Raw genomic sequence first — 25375 nt, 5'->3', positions numbered from 1 at the left:
CATTGTATGGTTAGTACAAGTGTTTGTATCAAGATGTTTAAATAAAGATTATTGAAAATCATGATGTCATTTGTTTACAACCTGGACCCTTCAGAGCTTTATTAGGAGTTGGACTGTAAGTACACACATCCATTGGCTCCTGGTATTTTTTGTTATTTTCTATTTTTAATCAGATTTCTCCATGTAATCTTTTATTTTCTCACACACATAGGCGATTTGTGCAAGATTGGTGACAGAAGGAGTTTTGGAGACATGGAGGAAGAGCTGACCATCATCTACAGCGAGGAGGACCAGTTCGTGGAGGATACGGACTTTCCCGTTGTCTACGAGGAACATGTGAGTGAGAATTCCCCATCCAGTATAGCAGGGTATAGCAGATAGGGTTGTATAGAGATGGGGTTGTGTACATAGTGGAATGTCCTGTCCAGGAGTATCTGTACCTGTAGATACTCCTCCCTGATCACATGATCACATAGGTGCCCCCCCCCCATAGGAGACAGTGGTGATGGGAGGAGATGTGTAGAATGGGGAGCTATAAATACCTTACACTCTGTTACTTATTTCCCATGTTCAGCCATTTCCAACTGCCATTTTGCCATGGTCCATGCAGGGGGCGGGGCTTAGTTGGCCATGATAACTGCTGGGTGGTGGCTGTGGTCTATGGCCGGGCTCATGCACTGTGTGTGTTATGTGATCTCCAGCACCTCTGCGGACATAGGAAGGAATATACTCCTATAAGGTAGAGAGGGAAATCACATAGCACACATACATGGGCCTGGCCTAAGACTTTATCCAGATGTGCAGTAATATGTGACAATGCTATCACTGGATCAGGATCTACTGTGTGATCTGTCAGGTTGAATAAAAATAATTATAATATATATGGTACAGTATGGGATTTGTAGTTCTGCAACCTGAAGCTCTCCTGGTTGCATAACTACAAGCCCCATCCTCATGTTGTGGTGATGGTACAAGATGGGAGTTGTAATTATGCAACCAGGAAAGCTCTAGGTTGTAGAACTACAACTCCCATGATCATGGTGTGGGGACAACACTTTATGGGAGTTGTAGTTTTCCAACATGGAGTTCTCCTGGTTGCATAACTACAAGCCCCATCCCATGTTGTGGTGACAATACAAGATGAGAGTTGTAGTTCTGCAACGTGGAGCTCTCTAAGTTGCATCACTACAACTCCCGTCATGTAATGTGTGTGAGACAGCATGGAGCTTCGGATTTGCCGCAAATGGAGGAGAGCACTGGAGGAGAGCGCGCTATGACAAACCCGGCATGGTACAACTATCTATTAATATGTAATTACAAAATGACCATGTCAGCAGGGTTCTGTGTATTGTCTGCTAGATACCTTCTAAGAATAAATTTTAATTTTTGCATGATGACTGGAGTACTCCTTTAAATAAAAATAAACACACATTATATATATTATATATACATACACAGTGGTACCTTTAAGAGTTTAAGAGTAACTTAGTTTAAGAGCGTTTTGCAAGAAGAGCTCACAGTTTTTCTAAATTGTGACTTGGTTTAAGAGCATTGCTTTGGTTTAAGAGCTCCTGGTATTGGGTGGGAGCCTGAGTGGGGGAGGGGCATTGCCTGCATCACAGTACTCTGACCCAGGAAGTCTCTCTCACCTTCCAATTTATAGCAGATCCACTTCAGGCTGGGGCTTGCATCAGGGGACAGGACTGTGGGGGTAATCTCTTTATAGCTTTAACCCCTCTCTCCCCGGACAGAGAGTGCTGCTATACAGTGCCCACATCTGCCCTGCTCATTCCTTCATGCTCCCTGCAGTCTCTATCAGTCCTTGTGTTTCCCATCCTCTCCACTCCTGCTATAATGTGCTTGCACTCACACTCAGCTATACACACTGCTGCTATAATGTGCTTGAACTCACACTGAAGCTATACACACTGCTGCTATAATGATTATAAAATGATTTTTGGGGTTTGGAACCAATTGTCTACATTTCAATGATTTCTTATGGGAAAATTTGCTTTGGTATAAGAGTGGATTTGGATTACAAGCACGGTCCCGGAACGAATTATACTCGTAATGCTAATCCAAGGCACCACTGTATGTGTACGTGTATAATAAATATATATATATATATATATATATATATATATATATATATATATATATATATATATAGTGACAATCTGGGGGTTACTCACTCGCTGGGATCGCCATCTCCTGGGCCTGAGACGGTTGGCACATCACAAATTGCAGTCCAGTCAGTGCTGTATGCTTTATACTGACCTCAGTCAGCTTTATTTATCCGTTCAAAGAACACAAGACTTATGCCCCTATTCCACTGGTCGTCAAAGGAGCAAACGAGCGCTCTCAGCGCTCGTTTGCTCCTTGTTCCCCGCTCGCTGCCGCCGCTATTCAGCGCGGCTGCAGCGAGCGGGTGAGTGCGGGAGGGGCGGCGGGGGGGGGGGCTGCCCGGGGGATCACTAGATCGTCCGGGCAGCCCGTAGGATATAGCAGCATCCGCTGCCGACGCTCCTATTCAACGGAGCTACGGCAGCAGATCGCTGCTATATCAGTCGCTTGTTTTTCAACATGTTGAAAAACAAGCGACTGCAACGATCAGCCGAAATGAACGATGTCGGCTGATCGTTGCACTCTATTCCACGGGACGATTATAGTCCGTAGCGGCCGATATCGGCCGAATACGAACGATAATCGTTCCGTGGAATAGGGCCTATAGGCAACACTGCCACAGCCACTGACTAACACCACAGCTTTCCTAGCTGTCACTTATGAGCCTAATGCTCAATATCACCAGCTCCACTGGTCTCACCCAGACTTCTTGTCTGCAGCTCCCACAGGCCTAGCGCTGCCTGTTCTCCCACCCTGGGAGTCTTCACCTGGGAGCCCTCACCTGGGAAGCTCTGGGGTCTCTAATAGAGCTCTACCAGGTGGTTTCAGAGCCTCATTAGCTCTTGGACTGGAGTGGAGTATCTGGACCAGGAGCTCCACCTTAAGGGTACAAACCCACACACCGTATACACAGCAGATACGCAGCAAAAACGCAGCAGATTTGAAGCAGATTTGGTGGTGCAGATTTGATGCTGTGTTCAGTTATTTAGATCTAATCTGCTGCGTGTTTGTTGCGTGTTTGTTGCGTATTTGCTGCGTATCGCAGCAGTAAATAAGCTGCGTATACGGTGTGTGGGTTTGTACCCTAACTCCAATTCCAATTCCTTATTTTATTTTTCTGCGGACACACATCACACTTTTCATGAGATTTTTGTTTCCCCCACATTTTCCATAACACAGAACCACCGTACCCCACTTTCTCACTTTGCCGTTCATTTCTTTCATGACCACGTCCTTAAGTGGAGACATACATTGGACAGCTGTACTGAGAACCAGTCTCATCATGCACACAGTCCTCACTCTCATATGTAATTTGGTTTCCCTTATTGGTAACATCCAGGCTGTTACCCTTGGCAACATGAAACCTCTCACTTCCAGCTACATTGGAGGGGACTGTATAAGTGACACTCGGCTCAGACATTGACTGACAGTTCTCACTATCTCTCACTCCAGACAGGGCAACATACAGACTGCAGACACTTTCAGTCTCCAAAGTGAAAGTCTTTACATCAACTTGTTCATGCACATCTGTGTACTGAGGCCACAATTCTAATGAAGTTACCTGTTCATCAGCTGCACCAACTTCAAGACTCCCTGTAAGAGGTAATGTGTGACCCAACACAAGCTCTTCAGCTGGATCTTCCCTGGCCACCATCTCACCATTTGCTACTTGTGGCATGTTCAAATTAGCCACAGGAACAGCTTCTGGGACCTGACAAAGCAGAGATTCTATAACAACAAGTGGCGGCTGTTCTACTACTGTGTGACCAACATCACTAACCTCACTGGATGCACCTACTGTGTGACCACCACTCAGGTCTATCTGGCTCTGCAGTGTAACACAGTCATCCACACCAGACTTACTGTCATAGACACAGGGGGCGCTCTCGGTCAAGCCACGTGCATACGGCTTCCTACCAAACCGAGCACACCTGACTATCTCCATGCAACATTTCTGTCTACAACCATGTTCACACTGGTCACTTTTTACCCTTCTTTTCTTTCTATGATACTTGTTGGACAGCAGGCTAGCACAGCGGTGATGGAAAGCCTTCTTGCCTCTCTCACTGGAAGGACGCAGTTTAGGTGTGAGAATACACAACACATTTTCACTAGGTTTCCACACCATCTGCATTCTCACTGCACCACGCTGGGAAAAACGCACCCCACAAACCCAGCATACATACCGCTTACTGCCACAGTCACTTCTCACATGCTGTTTGACTTTGTAGGCGACTCTCCTGGCATAATGCAAACCCATGGGCTTGTCAACTGTCTTCTCACCCTCCTTATCTACAGTAGATATCTGGTTGCCACTAGCAACCACATTGGCCTCACTTGTGTCAGTAAAGGCCACCAAACTCTCCATATTGCTTTCAACCACAGCACATGCATCCCATGCAATACTCTGGTCCTTACACACCATGACCTCTAGGGGCAGCACTGCACCTTCATCACATGCAATCCTCTGGTCATTATACACCATGACCTCTAGGGGCAGCAGAGCACATTTATCACATGCAATCCTCTCTTCATTACACATCATGACCTTTAGGGGCACACTAGAGCTAATCCCCTCTACTGCTTTTTCTGCTTTAGAGGTTAGTTCACACTCTGCATTCACTGGAACTAACGCTGTAGCACATCCATCATTTACCTGCTCAGGTTGTATGACATAGGTATGGGTTACATGCATGTTAGGCAGCAAATTTGACATCACATTACTGCTATCACATAACTGCGGGGTGACATTTTCAATAAACATTGCATGCAACACATCATCATTAAGTTCATCTGACTTTTCAAGTCCATGTTCAGACTGTGCAATAATCTCATCAGACATCAGGATGGTCTTGTCAGCCACAGGATTCTTCTCCTCACTTGGTAGCATTGCTGAACATTTGGACTTATTTTGGTCACAGTTCACACAGTAAGACAGTGAGGCTCCACCCACTGGTAACTCTGGGACTTTTGTATATGGTTCTCCTGGCTCCTCCCCCTTAGGCAGTTGTACAGCATAATTTACAGGGGACTCTCCCTCCCACAACTGCCAGAAATAAGGAAAGTCTCTGCCCAGTATGAACTCCACCTTAAGCTCCGCACAGACCTCCAGCACATGATTTACTGTCCCATAACAGGTTTTAAAGTCAATTAGAATAGTCTTACCATACGGCTCTGGTCGACTCTTCACGAACAGTATAATATCCGGGTGGATCCTGGACACCTCCTGGCGACAATCCAGGTCAACCAGCAGTGGGATTCCTCCCACCAGCAATTCACAGGTTTTTGGTTTGAGTTTCTCTGATCTCCTGACCAGAGGACAATAAGATGCACAGACACCCGCTCCCATGCACCTCCAACATGGTGCTCTCTGCTGACTGACTGCCGCTTGCTGTTGGGGTTGGTTGCTCTTAGCAACATCATCATGGCGCCTCTGTAGAAGTGACTTTTTAACACTTGGGCACTGGGCAAAAGCACATCCAATTACACAACAGTCCATTCTCATACATCTCAAGCCTGGCTCTGGCTGGTTGGCTTTAGGGACAGCACCCTCACGCTTTATATCTGGGGAATCAGACAAGGATGCACCTGGGACCTTGGTACAGCAACCACTTGGCTTGGACCCCTGTGCTTTCTGGTTGGCAGCCCCCTGCAGTGCAGTGCACGTATTTGGACACAAGCTCTGTGTAGCAGTACATGCACTTTGTACAGATGCTTGCTTATCCAATGTCCTTTGCAGTTGGGCCTCAACAGCCTCCCGCTCTGCTTCAAACTGCGCAAGGTTATCACCCATCTGTTTGGCCATGTCTTCACGGCGCTGTATGTCCCATATACGTCTGACATAGTCCTCTGCTAGACCCATGGCAACAATATTCTTTAAACAGCAGAAACAACAGCTTTAACTGTAAGCAATACTGGCCTTATCCAGACAACACAGGCTCTGTATGTCTCTCTCCACAGCAGCACAGTCTCTGTATGTCTCTCTCCACAGAGACTGAATCTCTCAAAGCTTCTGGCCCTTTAAATCCAGCAGAAACAGTCTCTGTATATCTCTTGCTCCACAGACACACAACCTCTTATAAGGCTTCAGGCTCTTTAAATCCAGCCACGAACTTCATGTGCCATTTTTCTGCCCACAGCAATCCTCCACCATATGTGACAATCTGGGGGTTACTCACTTGCTGGCATTGCCATCTCCTGGGTCTGAGACGGTTGGCACATCACAAATTGCAGTCCAGTCAGTGCTGTATGCTTTATACGGACCTCAGTCAGCTTTATTTATCCGTTCAAAGAACACAAGACATAGGCAACACTGCCAATAAAATAAAACCTAGGCCGTCTAGCCACTGACTAACACCACAGCTTCCCTAGCTGTCACTTATGAGCCTAATGCTCAATATCACCAGCTCCACTGGTCTCACCCAGACTTCTTGTCTGCAGCTCCCACAGGCCTAGCGCTGCTTGTTCTCCTACACTGGGAGCCCTCACCTGGGCAGCTCTGGAGTCTCTAATAGAGCTCCACCAGGTGGTTTCAGAGCCTCATTAGCTCTTGGACTGGAGTCGAGTATCTGGACCAGGAGCTCCACCTTAACTCCAATTCCCACTCCAGAGGCACAGAACTGCCTCTTACAGCCCCACCATGCCACAATATATATATATATATATATATATATATATATATATATATATATATATATATATATAATTAGAATTAGGTGTAACATACATTTTCGGCAAATAGCTGCTATACTGTAGACCCCAAACTGTAAGGGCGACGCCTGCCTCAATGTCAAGCGGCGTTGACATGTCAATTCTTGGAGCGGAGAGTGAGGAAGCGTGTGAGCCCTCTCATAGAGTCTCTGTTTAACACTGAGGCTTCTGCCACAGATCTTTGCTGCCCCGGTCTTGCAGGCCAGATGTGGCTCTTTTGATGGCATCGCTGCGACTGCCCCTCCGCCTCACCTATTGCCTGCCCGGATGTGCTCCTCCAATCCAATCAGCACAGAGCGGGAGCGTGGGGATGCTGTGGCAGGCCATGGCACATGTGTTGATTGGATGCGTGCACCACGGCCTGCCGCAACGGCCCCACGCTCCAACTCTTAGCTGATTGGATGGGAGGAGCACGTCCGGGCGACACGTTAAGCTGCCGCTACTACCCATCTCGCAAGTGGAGGTAAGGAGGCGCAGGGGAGAAGCACGGGGGAGGTGTGCGGGGGAGAAGATGTATAATATAGTGTGTGGGGCATATGGCACCACACCTGCCACGCTGTCAAAAGGAGGCCGCCCGCTGCCAGAGACTTTTGGAACGGGCAGTGCTGCAGCTCCTCTCCCAGCGGCCTACTGTGATCTTCCAGCATTGGCAGCATTGGCAGCATGGTAAAGAGACGCTGCCTGTGCTGGATGTGTCAGGCAGCTGCTATCATGAATTATAGAGGCTGCAGGGGCAAGCGACCCAAGCAGCGTCTCTGTACTATGCTGCCTGCGCTGGAAGATCACAGGAGACCGCGCGCTGCCGGGAGAGTAGCTTCTGGGAACGGGTGACAGGTGAGGTTTTGTTTTTCTTCTGGTGGGGAAGTGCGGGGACCGGGCTGGTGTCAATAGTAGGGCACTGCACAGAGGGGAGGGTCTGGATTGGGTGACTATATGAGACACTATCAGGGCGTATTGGCTACTATATGGGGCACTATTGGGGGAATTAGATACTATATGAGGCACTATTGGGGCGTATTGGCTACTATATGGGGGGTATTAGATACTATATGGGGCACCATTGGGGGGTATTGGCTACTATATGGGGCACCATTGGGGGGTATTGGCTACTATATGGGGCCCTATTGGTGGATATTGGATACTATATGGGCATTATGGGGGTATTGGCTACTATATGGGGCACTATTGGGGCGATTGGATACTATATGGGGCACTATTGGGGCGATTGGATACTATATGGGGCACTATTGGGGGGTATTGGATACTATATGGGGCACTATTGGGGGGTATTGGATACTATATGGGGCACTAGTTACTATACCGGGCGCTATGGGTGGATTAGATACTATACCAGGCACTATGGGGTATTGGCTACTATATGGGGCACTGAGGGGGATTGGCTAATATATGGGCTGCGCTTTCTGGTTGGCAGCCCCCTGCAGTGCAGTAGATGCACTTTGTACAGAAGCTTGCTTATCAAATGTCCTTTGCAGTTGGGCCTCAACAGCCTCCCGCTCTGCTTCAAACTGCGCAAGGTTATCACCGATCTGTTTGGCCATGTCTTCACGGCGCTGTATGTCCCATATACGTCTGACATAGTCCTCTGCTAGACCCATGGCAACAATATTCTTTAAACAGCAGAAACAACAGCTTTAACCGTAAGCAATACTGGCCTTATCCAGACAACACAGGCTCTGTATGTCTTTCTCCACAGCAGCACAGTCTCTGTATGTCTTTCTCCACAGCAGCACAGTCTCTGTATGTCTGAGAAAAACTGAATTTTCTCAGAAATGGATTGCCACAATCAGGTTTACAATATCTCTCTTGTTCAGATATCTCATTTTCCTGTTTGTAATTGTATTTTTCAATAAAGAAAAAAAAAACAATTGGCCAAGACAAAGATGGCAAAGGTATAAGTAGAAATATGAGTGTAAAAAACTAGAAATACCTTGCGTTGAAAAGATACTTTACACCTGTTCACAAACATAAGTGTGCCGGTTCACAAACAGACACCCAGCTAGAAAACAGTGGGGTCCTACTAGCCAGAGCTCAGATTCTGCAGATTATTGCTCCTTGTAATAAAGACAACGATCGACTGATTGGTTATTTTTGGTCCTGACCTACAAACATTGGCCGCCGACTGCGCATCACTACGTGTAATAATGATGCACGGCCCATGGCTGATGAATGTATAAAGAAAATAATAAAGTATATACATACCTCTGCCCGCTCCCCGATGCTTCTGCCCGCTCCCCCATATTTTCCTGGCTTCTGCCCGCTGTCCGCAGCTGCCGGTGCAACTTCACAAACCGTCTCTAGATTTCCACCGGCGGCTAAGGACAGCGGGCAGAAACAATGAAGATACTGGGGAGCAGTATGCAGTATGGATCCCGCTGTCTGCCCTCTCTGTGGAAAAGGTAGAGACAGCCCCAGGACCACATGGAAAAACATAGATATCATCCACATGGTCCTCGGGCTGCCCCCCACCTTCTCCACAGAGCGGACTGACAGCGGGATTACAAATCTGACCATTCTGCTTCATAGCCCACTAAATCAGCCCTCCGTGTGTTTTTGGAAGAAATGACTGTGTGTGTAATCCTGGATGAGCACTGTAATAGTGCCCCCACCTACACCCTGTCCCATCCAAGCACATAGGTCAGATGGACACAGAAGGAGGTCTCATGCTCAGCAATATACCAATGTCCTCTGCTTACTCTCTCTATTTCCTATTTCAGGCTGGACTGGATGACGGCGAGGGTGAGTTTTGTCTATAATATCTCTATGTATCTATGTATCTCTACAATGTATAAAGCAGTTCTCTAAACTAATGGTTTTCTATTTTTTTTCTTTAGATGAAGAATCGGATTTCGGGTGAGTAAATCTAAACTGAAGATGTAAAACTTGTGTGACCCTATAATTCCTCCCCTATAGACCCCGATCATCACTGATGTCTCTAATGTGTTACTGGTTTTCACTATCTTCTCTATTCTATCACTAACAGGAGCGACATCGAGGACATTGAGGAGGATTCGGACGATTGGGAGTAAGTATCTCATAGTATCGTCTTAAACAACAAGCCTATAAAAATAACAGGTGTTAGGAGCTTTTTTTGTTGTTTTTTTAAGGGGTAATTCAGCAAAAAAAAAAAAAAAATCTTTCAAATCAACTGGTGTCAGAAAGTGCCAGAGATTTGTAATTTACTTCTATGAAAAAAATAAATCTCCAATACTTATCAGCTGCTGGATGTCCTGCACGAAGTGGTGTATTCTTTCCAGTTTGACACAGTTGCTCTATGCTGCCATCTAAGTCTGGGACAGGAACTGCACTGTAGCAAATCCCCATAGAAAACCTTTCCTGCTTTTCAGACTGGAAAGAATACCACTTCCTGCAGGACATTCAGCAGCTGATAAGTAATGGAGGACTTGGGATTTTATAATGGAAGTAAATGACAAATCTCTAAACCTCTGGCATTTTTCTGGCACCAGCTGGTTTGAATGAAAAAACTGTTTGCTGAACAATCCTTTCTACTCCCTTCTTATTGGTGAAGTTCTGCCAGAAAACTGATGTCTCTAATGTGTGTTTGGTTCTCACCATCTTCTCTATTCTATCACTAACAGCAGCGACGACATCGATGAGCGTCTGGAGGATTTGGAGTAAGTATCTCACAGTAAAATACCATAGTAATATAATCAGTTACAGACATGTCCGCAGGGGGATCACGTATCAAACAACAAACCTATGAAAAACAGCATTTTAATCTTTCAAATCAACAGGTGCTACAGAGTGCCAGAGATTTGTAATTTACTTATAAATCTCAACTCTTCCAATACTTATCAGCTGCTGCATGCCCTGCAGGAAGTGGTGTATTCTTTCCAGTCTGACACAGTGCTCTCTGATGCCACCTCTGTCCATGTCACGAACTGCCCAGAGCAGCAGCAAATCCCAATAGAAAACCCTCTCCTGCTCTCCAGACTGGAAAGAATACACCACATCATGCAGGACATACAGCAGCTGATAAGTAATGGAAGACTTAAAGAGGACCTGTCACCCCCCGCGCCGGGGTGACAGGCTCCCCACCCCCAGATAGATCCCCTTATACTTACCTCATGTCGCCGAGTCCCGCTGCCGGAGCCGGTCCCGGGACGGAGATATCCCGGTGAGAAGCCGGCAAGCGCGCTGTGGAGATGAGTCCAGCGTCCATAGAGAATGAATGGAGCCGGACTCATCTCTGCTGCGCGCGCACGGCTCCATTCATTCTCTATGGACGCCGGACCCATCTCCACAGCGCGCGCGCCGGCTTCTCACCGGGATATCTCCATCCCGGGACCGGCTCCGGCAGCGGGACTCGGCGACATGAGGTAAGTATAAGGGGATCTATCTGGGGGTCGGGAGCCTGTCACCCCGGCGAGGGGGGTGACAGGTCTCCTTTAAGATTTTTTTCATAGATTACAAATCTCTGACATTTTCTGGCACCAGTTGATTTAAAAGAACTTTTTCTTTTATTTTTTAATGTTACATTACTTGCATTGTTTTCTAGCAAACCTTGCAGCATTTTGTTTGAATAAAGTGTTTTTCTTGGTCTGATTTTTATGGTGTTTTCCCCCATAGCAGAGCATGTGATTCATTGGTTTCCCTTTGAGGCTGGGTTTACACATGGCAGTTTTTTTTGGAAAGCTGCTATTGCAGTTTTTAAGCCAAAACCAGAAGTGGATTCAAAGTAATGGGTACAATAAAGGAAGCGCTTATATGTCTCCTACCTGCCGGATCCACTCCTGGCTTTGGCTCAAAAATTCCAGTGGCAGATTTCCAAAAAAACTACCTTGTGTGAAACCAACCTCAATCACATGAACTGTAAAGTAAAAAAACAAAACCTTTTTTTTCTTTACAACGAATATCATTGCATATCAACAATCAAAAATAAATATACAAAAATATAAATACCATCCATCCATTTGAAGACCCCCCTCATCCCCCCCCACACGTTTCCATATTTGTCCCCTCAAAAAGTCTATAAGTGTGTGTGACTCAATTGTAAAAATAGAAGTATCCTTTGTGCTTTCGAAGGCGCTTTTTATCTGAAAATCCCAGAATGTGCGTCCATCGTGCACTCCATATCTCGCCTGCATTGCTGAAAAGCCAATCAAAGTGCCTCGATGAGTTATGTGACTTAAGTGCCTAACTCCTTTGTTAATCCAAAATTGTCAATCTCTTCTCTTTGTAAATTCGTGACATTTTGTATTCCCCCAGATTGGCCTAAACTCTAAACTGTTTTTAATCTTACATAGGCGTTTGACCACTTTCCATGGTCTAGTGTACAATTTAACATAAGAAAAGAAACCTAAATTATCCCCCTTCAACTGCTCTCCTTCTAAACTTTCCAAGATATTTCCATTTGGGACAGCTTCTTGGAGGATATATCTGACTGTAGGGGAGAGGACGCCCCGCATCAAGTCCTGTAACTTCATTGCTAGAAAATATAGCCGAAAGTCTGGCATGCTCAGCCCACCTTCCCCCTCTCTCTGTACCAATAGCTGATATTTAATCCCCACTTTTCTCCTCCCCCATATCAGACTATTAATAAGAGCAAGTAGCCTTCTAAACCACCGATCCTGGATCCAGATTGGAGCCTCAACCTCAATCACATGAACTGTAAAGTAAAAAACTAAAACCTTAACAAAACACACAACACATATGTAAAGAATAGACGCCATACCTAGAGCACACACCAAGGTCCCAAAGTGACAAAAAACACCAAGTAGACAAAATCATTGATTGTGGTGACTTTCACATCTCATCCCAAATACCCAGTACAGCGCATTTATAGTCAGATCATCTGGTCTAATAAATCTGGGCCAGTGGATTTCCAATGTATATGTTTCTATAAAACCTCCCCCAACATGCAGCACTTGGAGGACAGACTAATATCCCGTGCAATAATTTTTTTTATTATTATGTAATAGGTGGAAAATGGCCGTGATGGACGCCCCGTGGATTTTCAGGTAATTACACTTCATTAAAACAGCAGAAAAAAATCAAATAAATCATTTTTACAATAGTTTTCTCCCCAGCTTGTTTACATCTCTGCCCGTGCCATAGACTCCATTCTATGGTCGGGTGGATTCCGCAGTCCACACGAACAATTGACTTGTCAATTCTTCGAGCGGATGGCGGAATCTGACCGACCATAGAACGGAGTCTATGGCACGGGTGGAGATGTGTTCCAGCGGCTGTGGCGTAATCCGAAGCGGGTTACTAGTAAGTAATTGAAGAGGAAAGTTTTCTGCTTAAAATTCATCTATTCACCTCTGGCAGAATAGGAACAGAATTCAAGCAGAATTCAAACCCCATTGAATTCTATAGGATTCCCCTGGAGGAATCGGCCCAAAAAATTGACATGTCAATTCTTTGTCGGATCCGTGGCAGAAAATTCTGATTGAAAATTCTGCTGTGTGAATAACAGAGCGGAAATCCCGTTGAACACAATAGAACATTGCTCTATTCATATTTTATGGAAAGAATTTCAAGCGGAAATTTAGGGTGTGTTCACATTATGGAATCTGTACGGATAACCTGCCATGGAATACACTGCTCGCATCTCCTCCTGTTCCATTGAATCCATACTATGGTCTGGGGATTCCGCCATCCGCATTAAGAATTGACATGTCAATTCTTTGGGCAGATGTCGGAATCCGCCCGATTATAGATGGAGTCTATGGGACAGGTGGAGAGGCACACGGGCGCATCCTGCTTCAAATTCCTGGCCTATTCCTCAATGTGCACATCCCCTTAAGGGGAAAACTGGCAGTGATGACAAGGGGTTAGTAAATATCCTGATGGATTTCATGTTCTTATTGAGAGGTCACAATAAATAACATTTTCTGAAAGTTTCAAATGGGACCAAGTAACAATCATCCTAACCAACCCGATGTTCTCTGTTACAGAGACGACAAGTACCCGCTCTACAGTTGGATCCCGAGCCTGGAGACCATCGTGTAAGTATGAAGAAGCAGCGGAGGTATAATCATCCATCTACATGATATCACAATATGAGTCCATTTATATCTCTGTTCCCCACCAAATACTCACATATGTATATTCACATATCCCCAAAACTATGGGGCAGATTTAACACACGATTTGGTTTCTGATCTATATACAGGGAGACTGACGAAGAAGAGGACGAGGCAGTGGACATCCCCTGGTGAGGGCTCAAAGAATCATATTTTCTATTTATTTTAACTGCATCTTCCCCTATAGACTCCGATCATCGTGAAGATGTCTGTAAATATCATTATTGTCTTTTATTAAAGGGGTACTCCGGCGCGGGGGTATTTTTCAGATTCAGGCCGGGGAGGGGGTGGTTATGGATGGCGGAGGTCACTTACCTCCCCGATTCCAGCGCCAGGTCCCGGATCGCGCCGCCCTGTACACTTATTCCGCAGCCACTCCATGGTGTGAGCTGCCACATGAGACGTGACGTCTCCAAGCAGCTTACCCATTCATCGTCTGTAGCGGAGTTCCGCCTCGGCCGCTGAATGGGTAAGCTGCTTGGAGACGTCACGTCTCATGTGGCAGCTCACACCATTGAGCGGCTGCGGAACGAGTGTAAAGGGCGGCGCGATCCGGGACCTGGCGCTGGAATCGGGGAGGTAAGTGACCTCCGCCATCCATAACCACCCCCTCCCCGGCCGTATCTGAAAAATACCCCCGGGCCGGAGTACCCCTTTAATGACGTTCTGCTAGAAAACTGTTGTCTCTAATGTGTGTCTGGTTTTCACTATCTTCTCTGTTCTATCACTAACAGGAGCGAGGACGACACCGAGGAGGACACAGAGGATTGGGAGTAAGTATCTCATAGTCTCGTCTTAAACGACAAGCCTATGAAAATTACAGTGTTAGGAGTTTTTTTTTAAGGGGTAATTCAGCAAAAAATTATTTCAAATCAGCTGGAGCCAGAAAGTGCCAAAGATTTGTAATTCACTTCTGTTAAAAACATTTCCAGTACTTCTCAGCAGCTGTAGGTTCTGCAGGAAATGGTGTATTCTTTCCAGCCTGTTGCTTTCTGACATCTAAGTCTGGGAAAGGAACTGCCCAGAGCGGTAGCAAATCCCCATAGAAAACCTCTCCTGCTTTCCAGAATAGAAAGAATACAACTTCCTGCAGGACATACAGCAGCTGAGAAGTAATGGAGGGCTTGAGATTCTTTAATGGAAGTAAATTACAAATCTCTGGCACTTTCTGGCACCAGCTGGTTTGAAAGAAAAACTTTTTTGCTAAACTACCCCTTTAATTTTACATTAGTTGTATTTTTTCTCGCAAAATTTGTTGCATTTTATTTAAATGTAAAACTAAAAATGTAAAACTTGTGTGACCCTATAATTCCTCCCCTATAGACACCAATCATTGCCAGGATGTCTCTAATGTGTGTCTGGTTTTCACTATCTTCTCTATTCTATCACTAACAGGAGCATCATCGACGACATCGCGGAGGATTCGGACGATTGGGAGTAAGTATCTAAGTCTCGTCTTAAAAATTAGTGTAAGGAGATTTTTTATTTTTATTTTTTTAAAGGGGTAATTCAGCAAAAAAATTCTTTCAAATCAACTGTTGCCAGAAAGTGGCAGAGATTTGTAATTTACTTCTATTAAAAAAAAATCTCAAATACTTATCAGCTGCTGTATGTCCTGCCGGAAGTGGTGTATTCTTTACAGTCTGACACAGTTGCTCCCTGCTCCCACCTCTGTCTGCGACAGGAACTGCCCAGAGCAATAGCAAATCCCCAAATAAAACCTCTCCTGCTGTCCAGACTGGAAAGAATACCACATCCTGCAGGACATTCAGCAGCTGAGAAGTAATGGAGGACTTGGGATTTTTTAATGGAAGTAAATTACAAATCTCTGGCACTTTTCTGGCACCAGCTGGTTTGAAAGAAAAAAAAAATGTTTACTGAACTATTCTTTTCTTATTGGTGAAATTCTGCCAGAAAACTGATGTCTCTAATGTGTGTTTGGTTCTCACCATCTTCTCTATTCTATCACCAACAGCAGCGACGACATCGATGAGCGTCTGGAGGATTTGGAGTAAGTATCTCACAGTAACATACAGTATATTATAGTAATATAATCAGTCACAGACATGTCCGCAGGGGATCACGTGTTAAAAAACAAACCTATGATAATCAGCATTTTAATCTTTCAAATCAACAGGTGCTACAGAGTGCCAGAGATTTGTAATTTACTTAAAAATCTCAACTCTTCCAGTATTTATCAGCTGCTGTATGTCCTGCAGGAAGTGGTGTATTCTTTCCAGTCTGACACAGTGCCCTCTGCTGCCACCTCTGTCCATGTCAGGAACTGTCCAGAGCAGCAGCAAATCCCCATAGAAAACCCTCTCCTGCTCTCCAGACTGGAAAGAATACACCACATCATGCAGGACATACAGCAGCTGATAAGTAATGGCAGACTTGAGATTTTTTCATAGATTACAAATCTCTGGCATTTTCTGGCACCAGTTGATTTGATTTTTTTTTCCCTTTTTTAATGTTACTTGTTCTAGCAAACCATGTGTAACCGGTTGCTTTTGATAATAGTCGCAGAAGGCTATAACCACACAGATTTATAGAAAAAAGAAGAGATTTATTACAGAAAACAATACTTAGCTGCAGTTACAGATGGTACAGATGCATGGTTGTTCCTTCCACAATGAAACGGGGAGCCCCATTGTATATTATGGACTAATATACACCAATTTTGCGCGATGACAGGGTGCTGGGCACCTTCCATCCATGGTCCCAGCTGAGGCTGACTAGAAGCTACATACCCCCGATCTTTATAGTAATTTGGGTGGGGGGTGATGTGCTTCCAGAAATGTCTATGTAGACCACTGATGACCATGAATGGAAGTTTCCCAGGCCCTGTACATGTTTACCAAGCAAAATGTGGTTGTACAATTACAGCTACATGCATTTTGGCAATAACAACAACTGTGTCCTCCAATGTTGACATCTACCTATTCCCATGCACTTAGCTAAATACAAACCAATCCCACTTACACAGCCAGCTAAGATAGATAGATGGATGGATAGATAGAAGATAGATAGATACAAATAAGACATGAAAACACTACATTCCTTCCTATCACATGAATAAGACACTTTAATATTCTGAAATAAACCCATACGGTTACACCTTGCAGAATTTTGTTTGAATAAAGTGTTTTTCTATGTGTCTGATTTTTGTGGTGTTTTTCCCCATAGCAGAGCATGTGATTCATTGGTTTCTCTTTGAGGCTGGGTTTACACATGGCAGTTTTCTTTGGAAAGCTGCCATTGCAGTTTTTGATCCAACACCAGAAGTGGATTTAAAGTAATGGGTACAATAAAGGAAGCGCTTATATGTCTCCGACCTGCCGGATCCACTCCTGGCTTTGGCTCAAAAATTACAGTGGTAGATTTCCAAAAAAACTGTCTTGTGTGAAACCAACCTCAATCACATGAACTGTAAAGTAAAAAAAACAAAAAAATTAACAAAACACACAACACATATGTAAAGAAAAGACGCCATACCTAGAGCACACACCAAGGTCCCAAAGTGACAAAAAACACCATCCGGTGCTGCTCTTATTACACTGAGCGGAATCTGACGAATCAGGACCATTCAGTGGATTATTGCTCCGTGTAATAAAGAGCGATCGTGTCTTTTGGTCCTGATCTAAAATCATCAGTCGCCGACTGCACATCTCTACATGTAATAGTGATGTGCGGCTGACGGCTGATGACTATATATAATAAAGTATATACATACCTGCCACACTCCCAGGTGCTTCTGCCTGCTCCTCAGTATCATCCTGTTAGCAGCAGCCAGTAATGATGCGTTTACACAGGCAGATTTATCTGACAGATTTTGGAAGCCAAAGCCAGAAACAGACCATAAACAGGGAACGGGTCATAAAGGAAAGACAGATTTCTCCTCTTTTCAAATCCATACCTGGCTTTGGCTTCCAAAATCTGTCAGATAAATCTGCCTGTGTAAACGCACCATAAGATACCGGGACTGGGTAGAAGCATTGGAGAACGTGGCAGGTATGTATATACTTTACATATTATTTTACACTAAAGGCAAGGGCTGCACGGACATCGATAACAATATATATATATATATATATATATATATATATATATACACAGCCCTTGCTGCACGATTATCGAGCTGTGTAATAGGCTCAGTAAATCTAGCAGATTGGTGCTCATTTACATTGTCAATCAGGCCGTATAACATGGTGCTTTGCCTGAACTAAGGGCCCTATTCCAAGGGCCGAGCAGGGCACGATCAACGATGTAAATGAGCGCGTTTACTGGGCCTATTCCACAGCCCGATGATCGTTGAGCGAGGGCTGCAGGGACATGGTTACCGATGTCCTTGCAGCCCTTGCACCATACATTACCTGGTAGGACTTCTTTGCTCCGTCTTCCTCCCCGGGTCCTGCGCGCTCTAGCTTCAGAATGGTCTATCAGCTGACAGGCCACTCGGCGGTCCCGGCCTGTGATTGGCTGAGCGCTCTCACAGCTGACAGGCCATTCTGAAGCTGGAGCGCGCAGGACTCGGGGAGGAAGACGGAGTGGAGAAGTCCTGCCAGGTAATGTATGCTGTGCTTCTCAAATCATCGGTCGTTCGCGGCACACCGCTATTCCACCGTAGCGATGCGCGGTGGGAGACCGTTGATTTTAGGTCTGGCCCTAAATAAACGATCAGCCGATGACACGATCATCGGCTAATCGTTTTCTCTATTCCACCGAGCGATAATCGGCCGAATCGGGCCCTAAGTCTCCTCTATCATCATGACTGACGGCCAAGCCAAAACAATCAGTCAAGTTGATAGGGGAAAGGCTGGGGGGGGGGGCTAGGATTGGAGCGAGGGGAGCAGTGGCACCTTACAGGTTAAGCCACACAGGAGGGATCTGATGCCTAGCAACATCCCCTTGGGTATTTAAAAAAATGTCCATTGGTTTAATATAAAAAAGTAAGAAGACTTTTTTTAAGGTGAACTCACATATTGTACTTTATACATAGTTTGACCAAGATTTTGTGCCTTTTTTGGTCTAATAAATCTGGGCCAGTGGATTTCCAATGTACATGTTTCTATAAAACCTCCCCCAACATGCAGCACTTGGAGGACAGACTAATATTCCCTTTATAATATGCAATTTATTTTTTTATTATTATGAAATAGGTGGAAGATGGCCGTGATGGACGCCCCGTGGATTTTCAGGTAATAACACTACATTAAAACAGCAAAAAAATCAAATAAATCATTTTTACAATAGTTTTCGCCCCGCTCGCACACATCTCTGCCCGTGCCATAGACTCCATTCTATGGTCGGGCGGATTCCGCCGTCCACCCAAAGAATTGACTTGTCAATTCTTCGGGTGGATGGCGGAATCTGACCGACCACAGAACAGAGTCTATGGCACGGGTGGAGATGCGTTCCAACGTGAGTGGCCTAATCCGAGGCGGGTTACTAGCGAGGAATTGAAGAGGAAAATTGTCTGCTTGAAATTCATCTATTCAGCTCTGGCAGAATAGGAGCAGAATTTGAGCAGAATTCAAGTGGAATTCCAGAAGAATTCAAACCCCATTGACTTCTATAGGATTCTCCTGGTGGAATCGGCTTAAAAAATTGCTATGTCAATTCTTTGCCTGAAGGTGGATCCACGGCAGAAAATTCTGCTTGAAAATTCTGCTGTGTGAACAACAGAGCGGAAATCCCGATGAACACAATAGAACATTGCTCTATTCATATTTTATAGGAAGAATTTCAAGCGGAAATTTAGGGTGTGTTCACATTATGGAATCCGCACAGATAACCTGCCACAGATTCCACTGCTCGCATCTCCTCCTGTTCCATTGACTCCATTCTATGGTTGGGGGGATTCTGACATCCGCCCAAAGAATTGACATGTCAATTCTTTGGGCAGATGGCGGAATTTGCCCGACCATAGAATGGAGTCTAAGGGACAGGTGGAGAGGCGGAATCAACTGGAGATTATCCGCACGGATTCTGTAGTGTGAACGCACCGTAAGAGCGGATACCGCTTCAAATTCCTGGCCTATTTCTCAATGTGCACATCCCCTTAAAGGGAACCTGTCACCCCCCGTGCCGGGGTGACAGGCTCCCGACCCCCCGTTAGAACCCCCTATACTTACCTCATCCCGCCGGGTCCCGCTTCTGGATTCGGTCGGGTCCCGGAGATCTCAGCCGCTGCAGCCCGGCGCGCGCGCTGACAGATGAGTCCAACGCTCATAGAGAATGACGGAGCGCTGGACTCTCCTGTCATTCTCTATGGGTGTTGGACTCATCTCTCAGCGCGCGCGCCGGGCTGCAGCGGCTGAGATCTCCGGGACCCGACCGAATCCAGAAGCGGGACCCGGCGGGATGAGGTAAGTATAGGGGTCTCTAACGGGGGGTCGGGAGCCTGTCACCCCGGTACGGGGGTTGACAGGTTCCCTTTAAGGGGAAAACTGGCAGTGACGACAAGGAGTTAATACATATCAGTGATGGAATTCATGTCATATCGGGAGGCCGCAATAAATAACATTTTCTGAAAGTTTCAAATGGGACCAAGTAACAATCATCCTAACCAACCCGATGTTCTCTGTTACAGAGACGACAAGTACCCGCTCTACAGTTGGGTCCCGAGCCTGGAGACCATCGTGTAAGTATGAAGAAGCAGCAGAGATATAATCATCCATCTACATGGTATCACAATATGAGTCCATTTATATCTGTGTTCCCCACCAAATACTCACATATGTATATTCACATATCCCCAAAACTATGGGGCAGATTTAACACACGAGCTGGTTTCTGATCTATATACAGTGAGACTGACGAAGACGAGGAAGATAACGCGGCTGCGGACATCCCCTGGTGAGGGCTCAAACCTTATAGTATTGTGAATACATGCTTATTTTTTAACCATCTTGTATAGAGAGAGGAGTGTGGGGAGGACAGGATAGGGGGCGCTCTAGTTAGACATAGAATCATATTTTTTTATTTATTTTAACTGCATCTTCCCCTATAGACTCCGATCATCGTGAAGATGTCTCTAAATATCATTATTGTCGTTCTGCCAGAAAACTGATGTCTCTAATGTGTCTGGTTTTCACTATCTTCTCTATTCTATCACTAACAGGAGCGAGGACGACACAGAGGAGGATTCGGAGGATTGGGAGTAAGTATCTCATAGTCTCGTCTTAAAAAACAAGCCTATGAAAATTACAGTGTTAGGAGTTTTTTTAAAGGGCTAATTCAGCAAAAAAATTCTTTCAAATCAGCTGAAGCCAGAAAGTGCCAAAGATTTGTAATTCACTTCTATTAAAAAAATTTCCTTCTCAGCAGCTGTAGGTTCTGCAGGAAATGGTGTATTCTTTCCAGTCTGTTGCTCTCTGACATCTAAGTCTGGGACAGGAACTGCCCAGAGCGGTAGCAAATCCCCATAGAAAACCTCTCCTGCTTTCCACAATAGAAAGACTACCACTTCCTGCAGGACATAAGAGAAACAGATCGCTGATCTCAGGGAGACCAGCCAAATGACAACACTGCCGGCTGCTAGTGAAAGCGCTCATTGCAGTGAAGTCCTAGGTGCATTACCCCCTGGGAAACATCAATATGAAAAAGAAGAGCCTGTGGAGCCTCAATGAAGAGTCTCAAAACACAGGACTAGCCAGATATCCCTCCGGGAAGGACCCAGCCAAGGGGCAGCTCCTGTTAGGAAACCACCAAAACCACCATATTAAGTGGGCCTATAAGTCAATGTAATGACAAGGGATAAACCAAGGCTAGGTAACCATCCACAGATAGCTGTTTGGGGTGTTGCCCCTCATCAATGTGGAGCAGGATTGCTGTACGTCCTACAGGACATACAGCAACTGAGAAGTAATGGAGGACTTGAGATTCTTTAATGGAAGTAAATTATAAATCTCTGGCACTTTCTGGCACCAGCTGGTTAGAAAGAAAAAAACTTTTTTGCTGAACTATCCCTTTAATTTTACATTAGTTGTATTTTTTCTAGCAAACTTTGTAGCCTTTTGTTTAAATGTAAAACTAAAAATGTAAAACTTGTGTGACCCTATAATTCCTCCCCTATAGACACCGATCACAGCGCGGATGCAGTTCTGCCAGAAAAATGATGCCTGTAATGTGTGTCTGGTTTTCACTATCTTCTTTATTTTATCACTAACAGCAGCGAGGAAGACACCGATGATGAAGATGAGGACGATTGGGAGTAAGTATCTCATAGTAAACAAGTGTTTGAATCTTTCTTGGGTAGTTCAGGAAAAAAACAAACTTTCAAATCAACTGGTGCCAAGGAGTGCGAGAGATTTGTAATTTACTTCTAATAAAAAAAAATCTCAACTCTTCCAGTACTTATCAGCTGCTGTATGTCCTGCAGGAAATGGTGTATTCTTTCCAGTCTGGCATAGTGCTCTCTGATGCCACCTCTGTCCATGTCAGGAACTGTCCAGAGCAGTAGCCAATCCCCATAGAAAACCCCCTCCTGCTCTCCAGGCTCGAAAGAAAACACCACTTCATGCAGGACATACAGCAGCTGATCAGTAATGGATTTTTTCATAAAATATAAATGTCTGGCATTTTCTGGCACCAGTTGATTTGAAAGAATTTTTTTTGCTAAACTACCCCTTTAATTTTACATTACTTGTATTGTTTTCTAGTAAACCTTACAGCATTTCGGTTAAATGATGTGTATTTCTTGTGTCTGATTTTGTGGTGTTTCCCCATAGCAGAGCATGTGATTCACTGGTTTCTTTTTAACGCTGGAATTACACATGCCAGTTTTTTTTTTGGAAAGCTGCCATTGCAGTTTTTAAGCCAAAACCAGAAATGGATTCAAAGTAATGGGTACAATAAAGGAAGCGCTTATATATCTCCTACCTGCCGGATCCACTCCTGGCTTTGGCTCAAAAATTACAGTGGAAGATTTCCAAAAAAAATGTCTTGTGTGAAACCAACCTCAATCACATGAACTGTAAAGTAAAAACCAAAAACTTTCACAAAACACACAACACATATGTAAAGAAAAGACGCCATACCTAGAGCACACACCAAGGTTCCAAAGTGACGAAAAACACCAAGTAGACAAAAGCATTGATGGCGGTGACTTTCCCATCTCATCCGGCTCCAGCATTTTTCTGCATATAAGAAAAGGGACGTTTTTGAGCCGGATACCAGAAGTAACAGCCTTGTAGACATACACACGGTGATATTCCCAGGCACTCATTTACAATTTGTCTCAACTAAATCTCCTCTATCATCATGACTGACGGCCAAGCCAAAACAATCAGTCACGTTCATAGGGGAAAGGCTGGGGGGGGGGGGGCTAGGAGAGAGGGAAGCAGTGGCACCTTACAGGTTAAGCCACACCTTTAAGACACTTACAGGTACACAGGAGGGATCTGAGGCCTAGTAATATCCCATTGGGTATTTTAAATAATGTCCATTGGTTTAACCTCTTAAGGACATAGGACGTATGCGTACGTCATATGTCCTCACTTGCACTTCAAAGCGGGGCCGCACGGCGGCCCCGCTTTGAAGTGCCGCGATCCCGGGTGCCCGCGAGTAGCCCGGGACCGCTGCTATTAGCGGGCACGGTCTGATCGCCGTGCCCGCTAATTAGCTAATCGGAGGCAGCTGTCAAAGTTGACAGCTGCCTCCGATTACCGGAGCGGCAACGTTTCCCTGGGGTCTAGTGGGGGAGATCGCTCCTCCGGGACCCTTGTCCCGGAAGGAGCGATCTCCGTTACTGATGCCGGCCGGGGACGCGTCCAAGATGGCGCCGTCCTCGGCTCGGCACTCGTTCGTTTTCGGCTGCAGCAGCCGAAAGCAAACGAGTGCCGATCTCATGGATCTCTGCAGCATATCTATGCTGCAGAGATCTCAATGAGAAGATCCAAGTGTATATACTAGAAGTCCCCCAGGGGGGCTTCTAGTATATGTGTAAAAAAAAAAAAAAAGTGTTGTTAATAGTAAAAAGCCCCCTCCCCTAATAAAGGTCTGAATCACCCCCCTTTTCCCAGGTTTTAAATAAAAGTAAACAAATAAATAAATAAATAACATGTTTGCTATCGCCGCCGTGCGTAATCGCTCCCGAACTATTAATAATCACATTCCTGATCTCGTACCGGTAAACGGCGTCAGCGCAAAAAAATCCCAAAGTGCAAAATTGCGCATTTTTGGTCGCGTCAAATCCAGAAAAAATGTAATATAAAGCGATCAAAAAGTCGTATATGCGCAATCAAGGGTACCGATAGAAAGATCACATCATGGCGCAAAAAATGACACCTCGCACAGCCCCATAGACCAAACGATAAAGCGCTATAAGCCTGGGAATGGAGCGATTTTAAGGCACATATATTGGTTAACAACGGTTTGAATTTTTTACAGGCCATCAGATACAATATAAGTTATACATGTTATATATCGTTTTAATCGTTAACGACTTGAGGAACATGCATAACAAGTCAGTTTTACCACAGGGCGAATGGCGTAAAAACACATTCCCCCAAATAAAAGAAATGCGTTTTTTTTTTTCAATTTCACCACACTTTGAATTTTTTTCTGGTTTCGCAGTGTACTTTATGCAAAAATTCAGCCTGTAATTGCAAAGTACAATTAGTGGCGCAAAAAATAAGGGGTCATGTGGGTTTCTAGGTGGAAAAATGCAAGTGCTATGACCTTTTTAAACACAAGGAGGAAAAACCGAAAACGTAAAAACGAAAATCGGCCATGTCCTTAAAGGGTTAATATAAAAAAGTAAGAAGACTTTTTTTTTAAGGTGAACTCACATAATGTACATTAAACATAGTTTGACCAAGATTTTGTGCAAAATTTTCACAAAAATATTCCAACCCAAATGCCCAGTGCTAACAGCACATTTATAGTCAGATCATCTGGTCTAATAAATCTGGGCCAGTGGATTTCCAATGTACATGTTTCTATAAAACCTCCCCCAACATGCAGCACTTGGAGGACTGACATCCCCTTTATAATATGCAATTTTTTTTATCATGTAATAGGTGGAAGATGGACGTGATGGAGGCGCCGTGGATATTCAGGTAATTACACTACATGAAAACAGTAATAAAGTCAAATAAATCATTTTTACAGTATTTTTTTTTTTTTTACTTGTTATTTTACTTGCTTCACCCCATAAAAGCATAGAATAAACAGTGATCATATGTGGCCCAAAATGACATGTCAATTCTTCCGGCGGATGGTGGAATCCACCCGACCATAGAATGGAGTCTATGGCACAAACGGTGATGGGGGACGAGCTGCGGAATATGTGGTGGGATATGCGCATGGGTTCCGTAGTGTGAACGCACCTTAAGGCCATGGGCCACAGATGAACTTTCGGGCCGCAGTGTTCTGATGCGGGCACATCAGCGCGTGCCCACATCAGAACTTCTCACAGCACACAATGAAGCAAGCGGGCGAAGGGGAGGGATCGGTGCGAGGGGGGC

General features: G+C 45.0%; 1 protein-coding gene across 1 annotated transcript; it reads left to right on the top strand.

Annotated features, from left to right (window-relative positions):
* Positions 1-216: 216 nt before the first annotated feature.
* LOC138775114 (coiled-coil domain-containing protein 1-like) lies at positions 217-24967 on the top strand (the record flags this gene model as incomplete). Its single annotated transcript, XM_069955831.1, has 17 exons — positions 217-336; positions 9570-9591; positions 9687-9705; positions 9836-9877; positions 10452-10487; positions 12795-12833; positions 13776-13826; positions 13994-14035; positions 14639-14677; positions 15300-15341; positions 15880-15915; positions 19064-19102; positions 20497-20547; positions 20715-20762; positions 21028-21066; positions 22078-22119; positions 24929-24967. Coding segments are annotated over exons 1-17 (710 nt in total), but the record flags the coding sequence as incomplete, so codon positions are not given.
* Positions 24968-25375: the final 408 nt, after the last annotated feature.

This window comes from Dendropsophus ebraccatus, unplaced genomic scaffold, assembly GCF_027789765.1.
Source record: "Dendropsophus ebraccatus isolate aDenEbr1 unplaced genomic scaffold, aDenEbr1.pat pat_scaffold_1364_ctg1, whole genome shotgun sequence".
In the NCBI taxonomy this organism is placed as follows: domain Eukaryota; kingdom Metazoa; phylum Chordata; class Amphibia; order Anura; family Hylidae; genus Dendropsophus; species Dendropsophus ebraccatus.
This window is presented reverse-complemented; position numbering and strand designations above follow the sequence as displayed.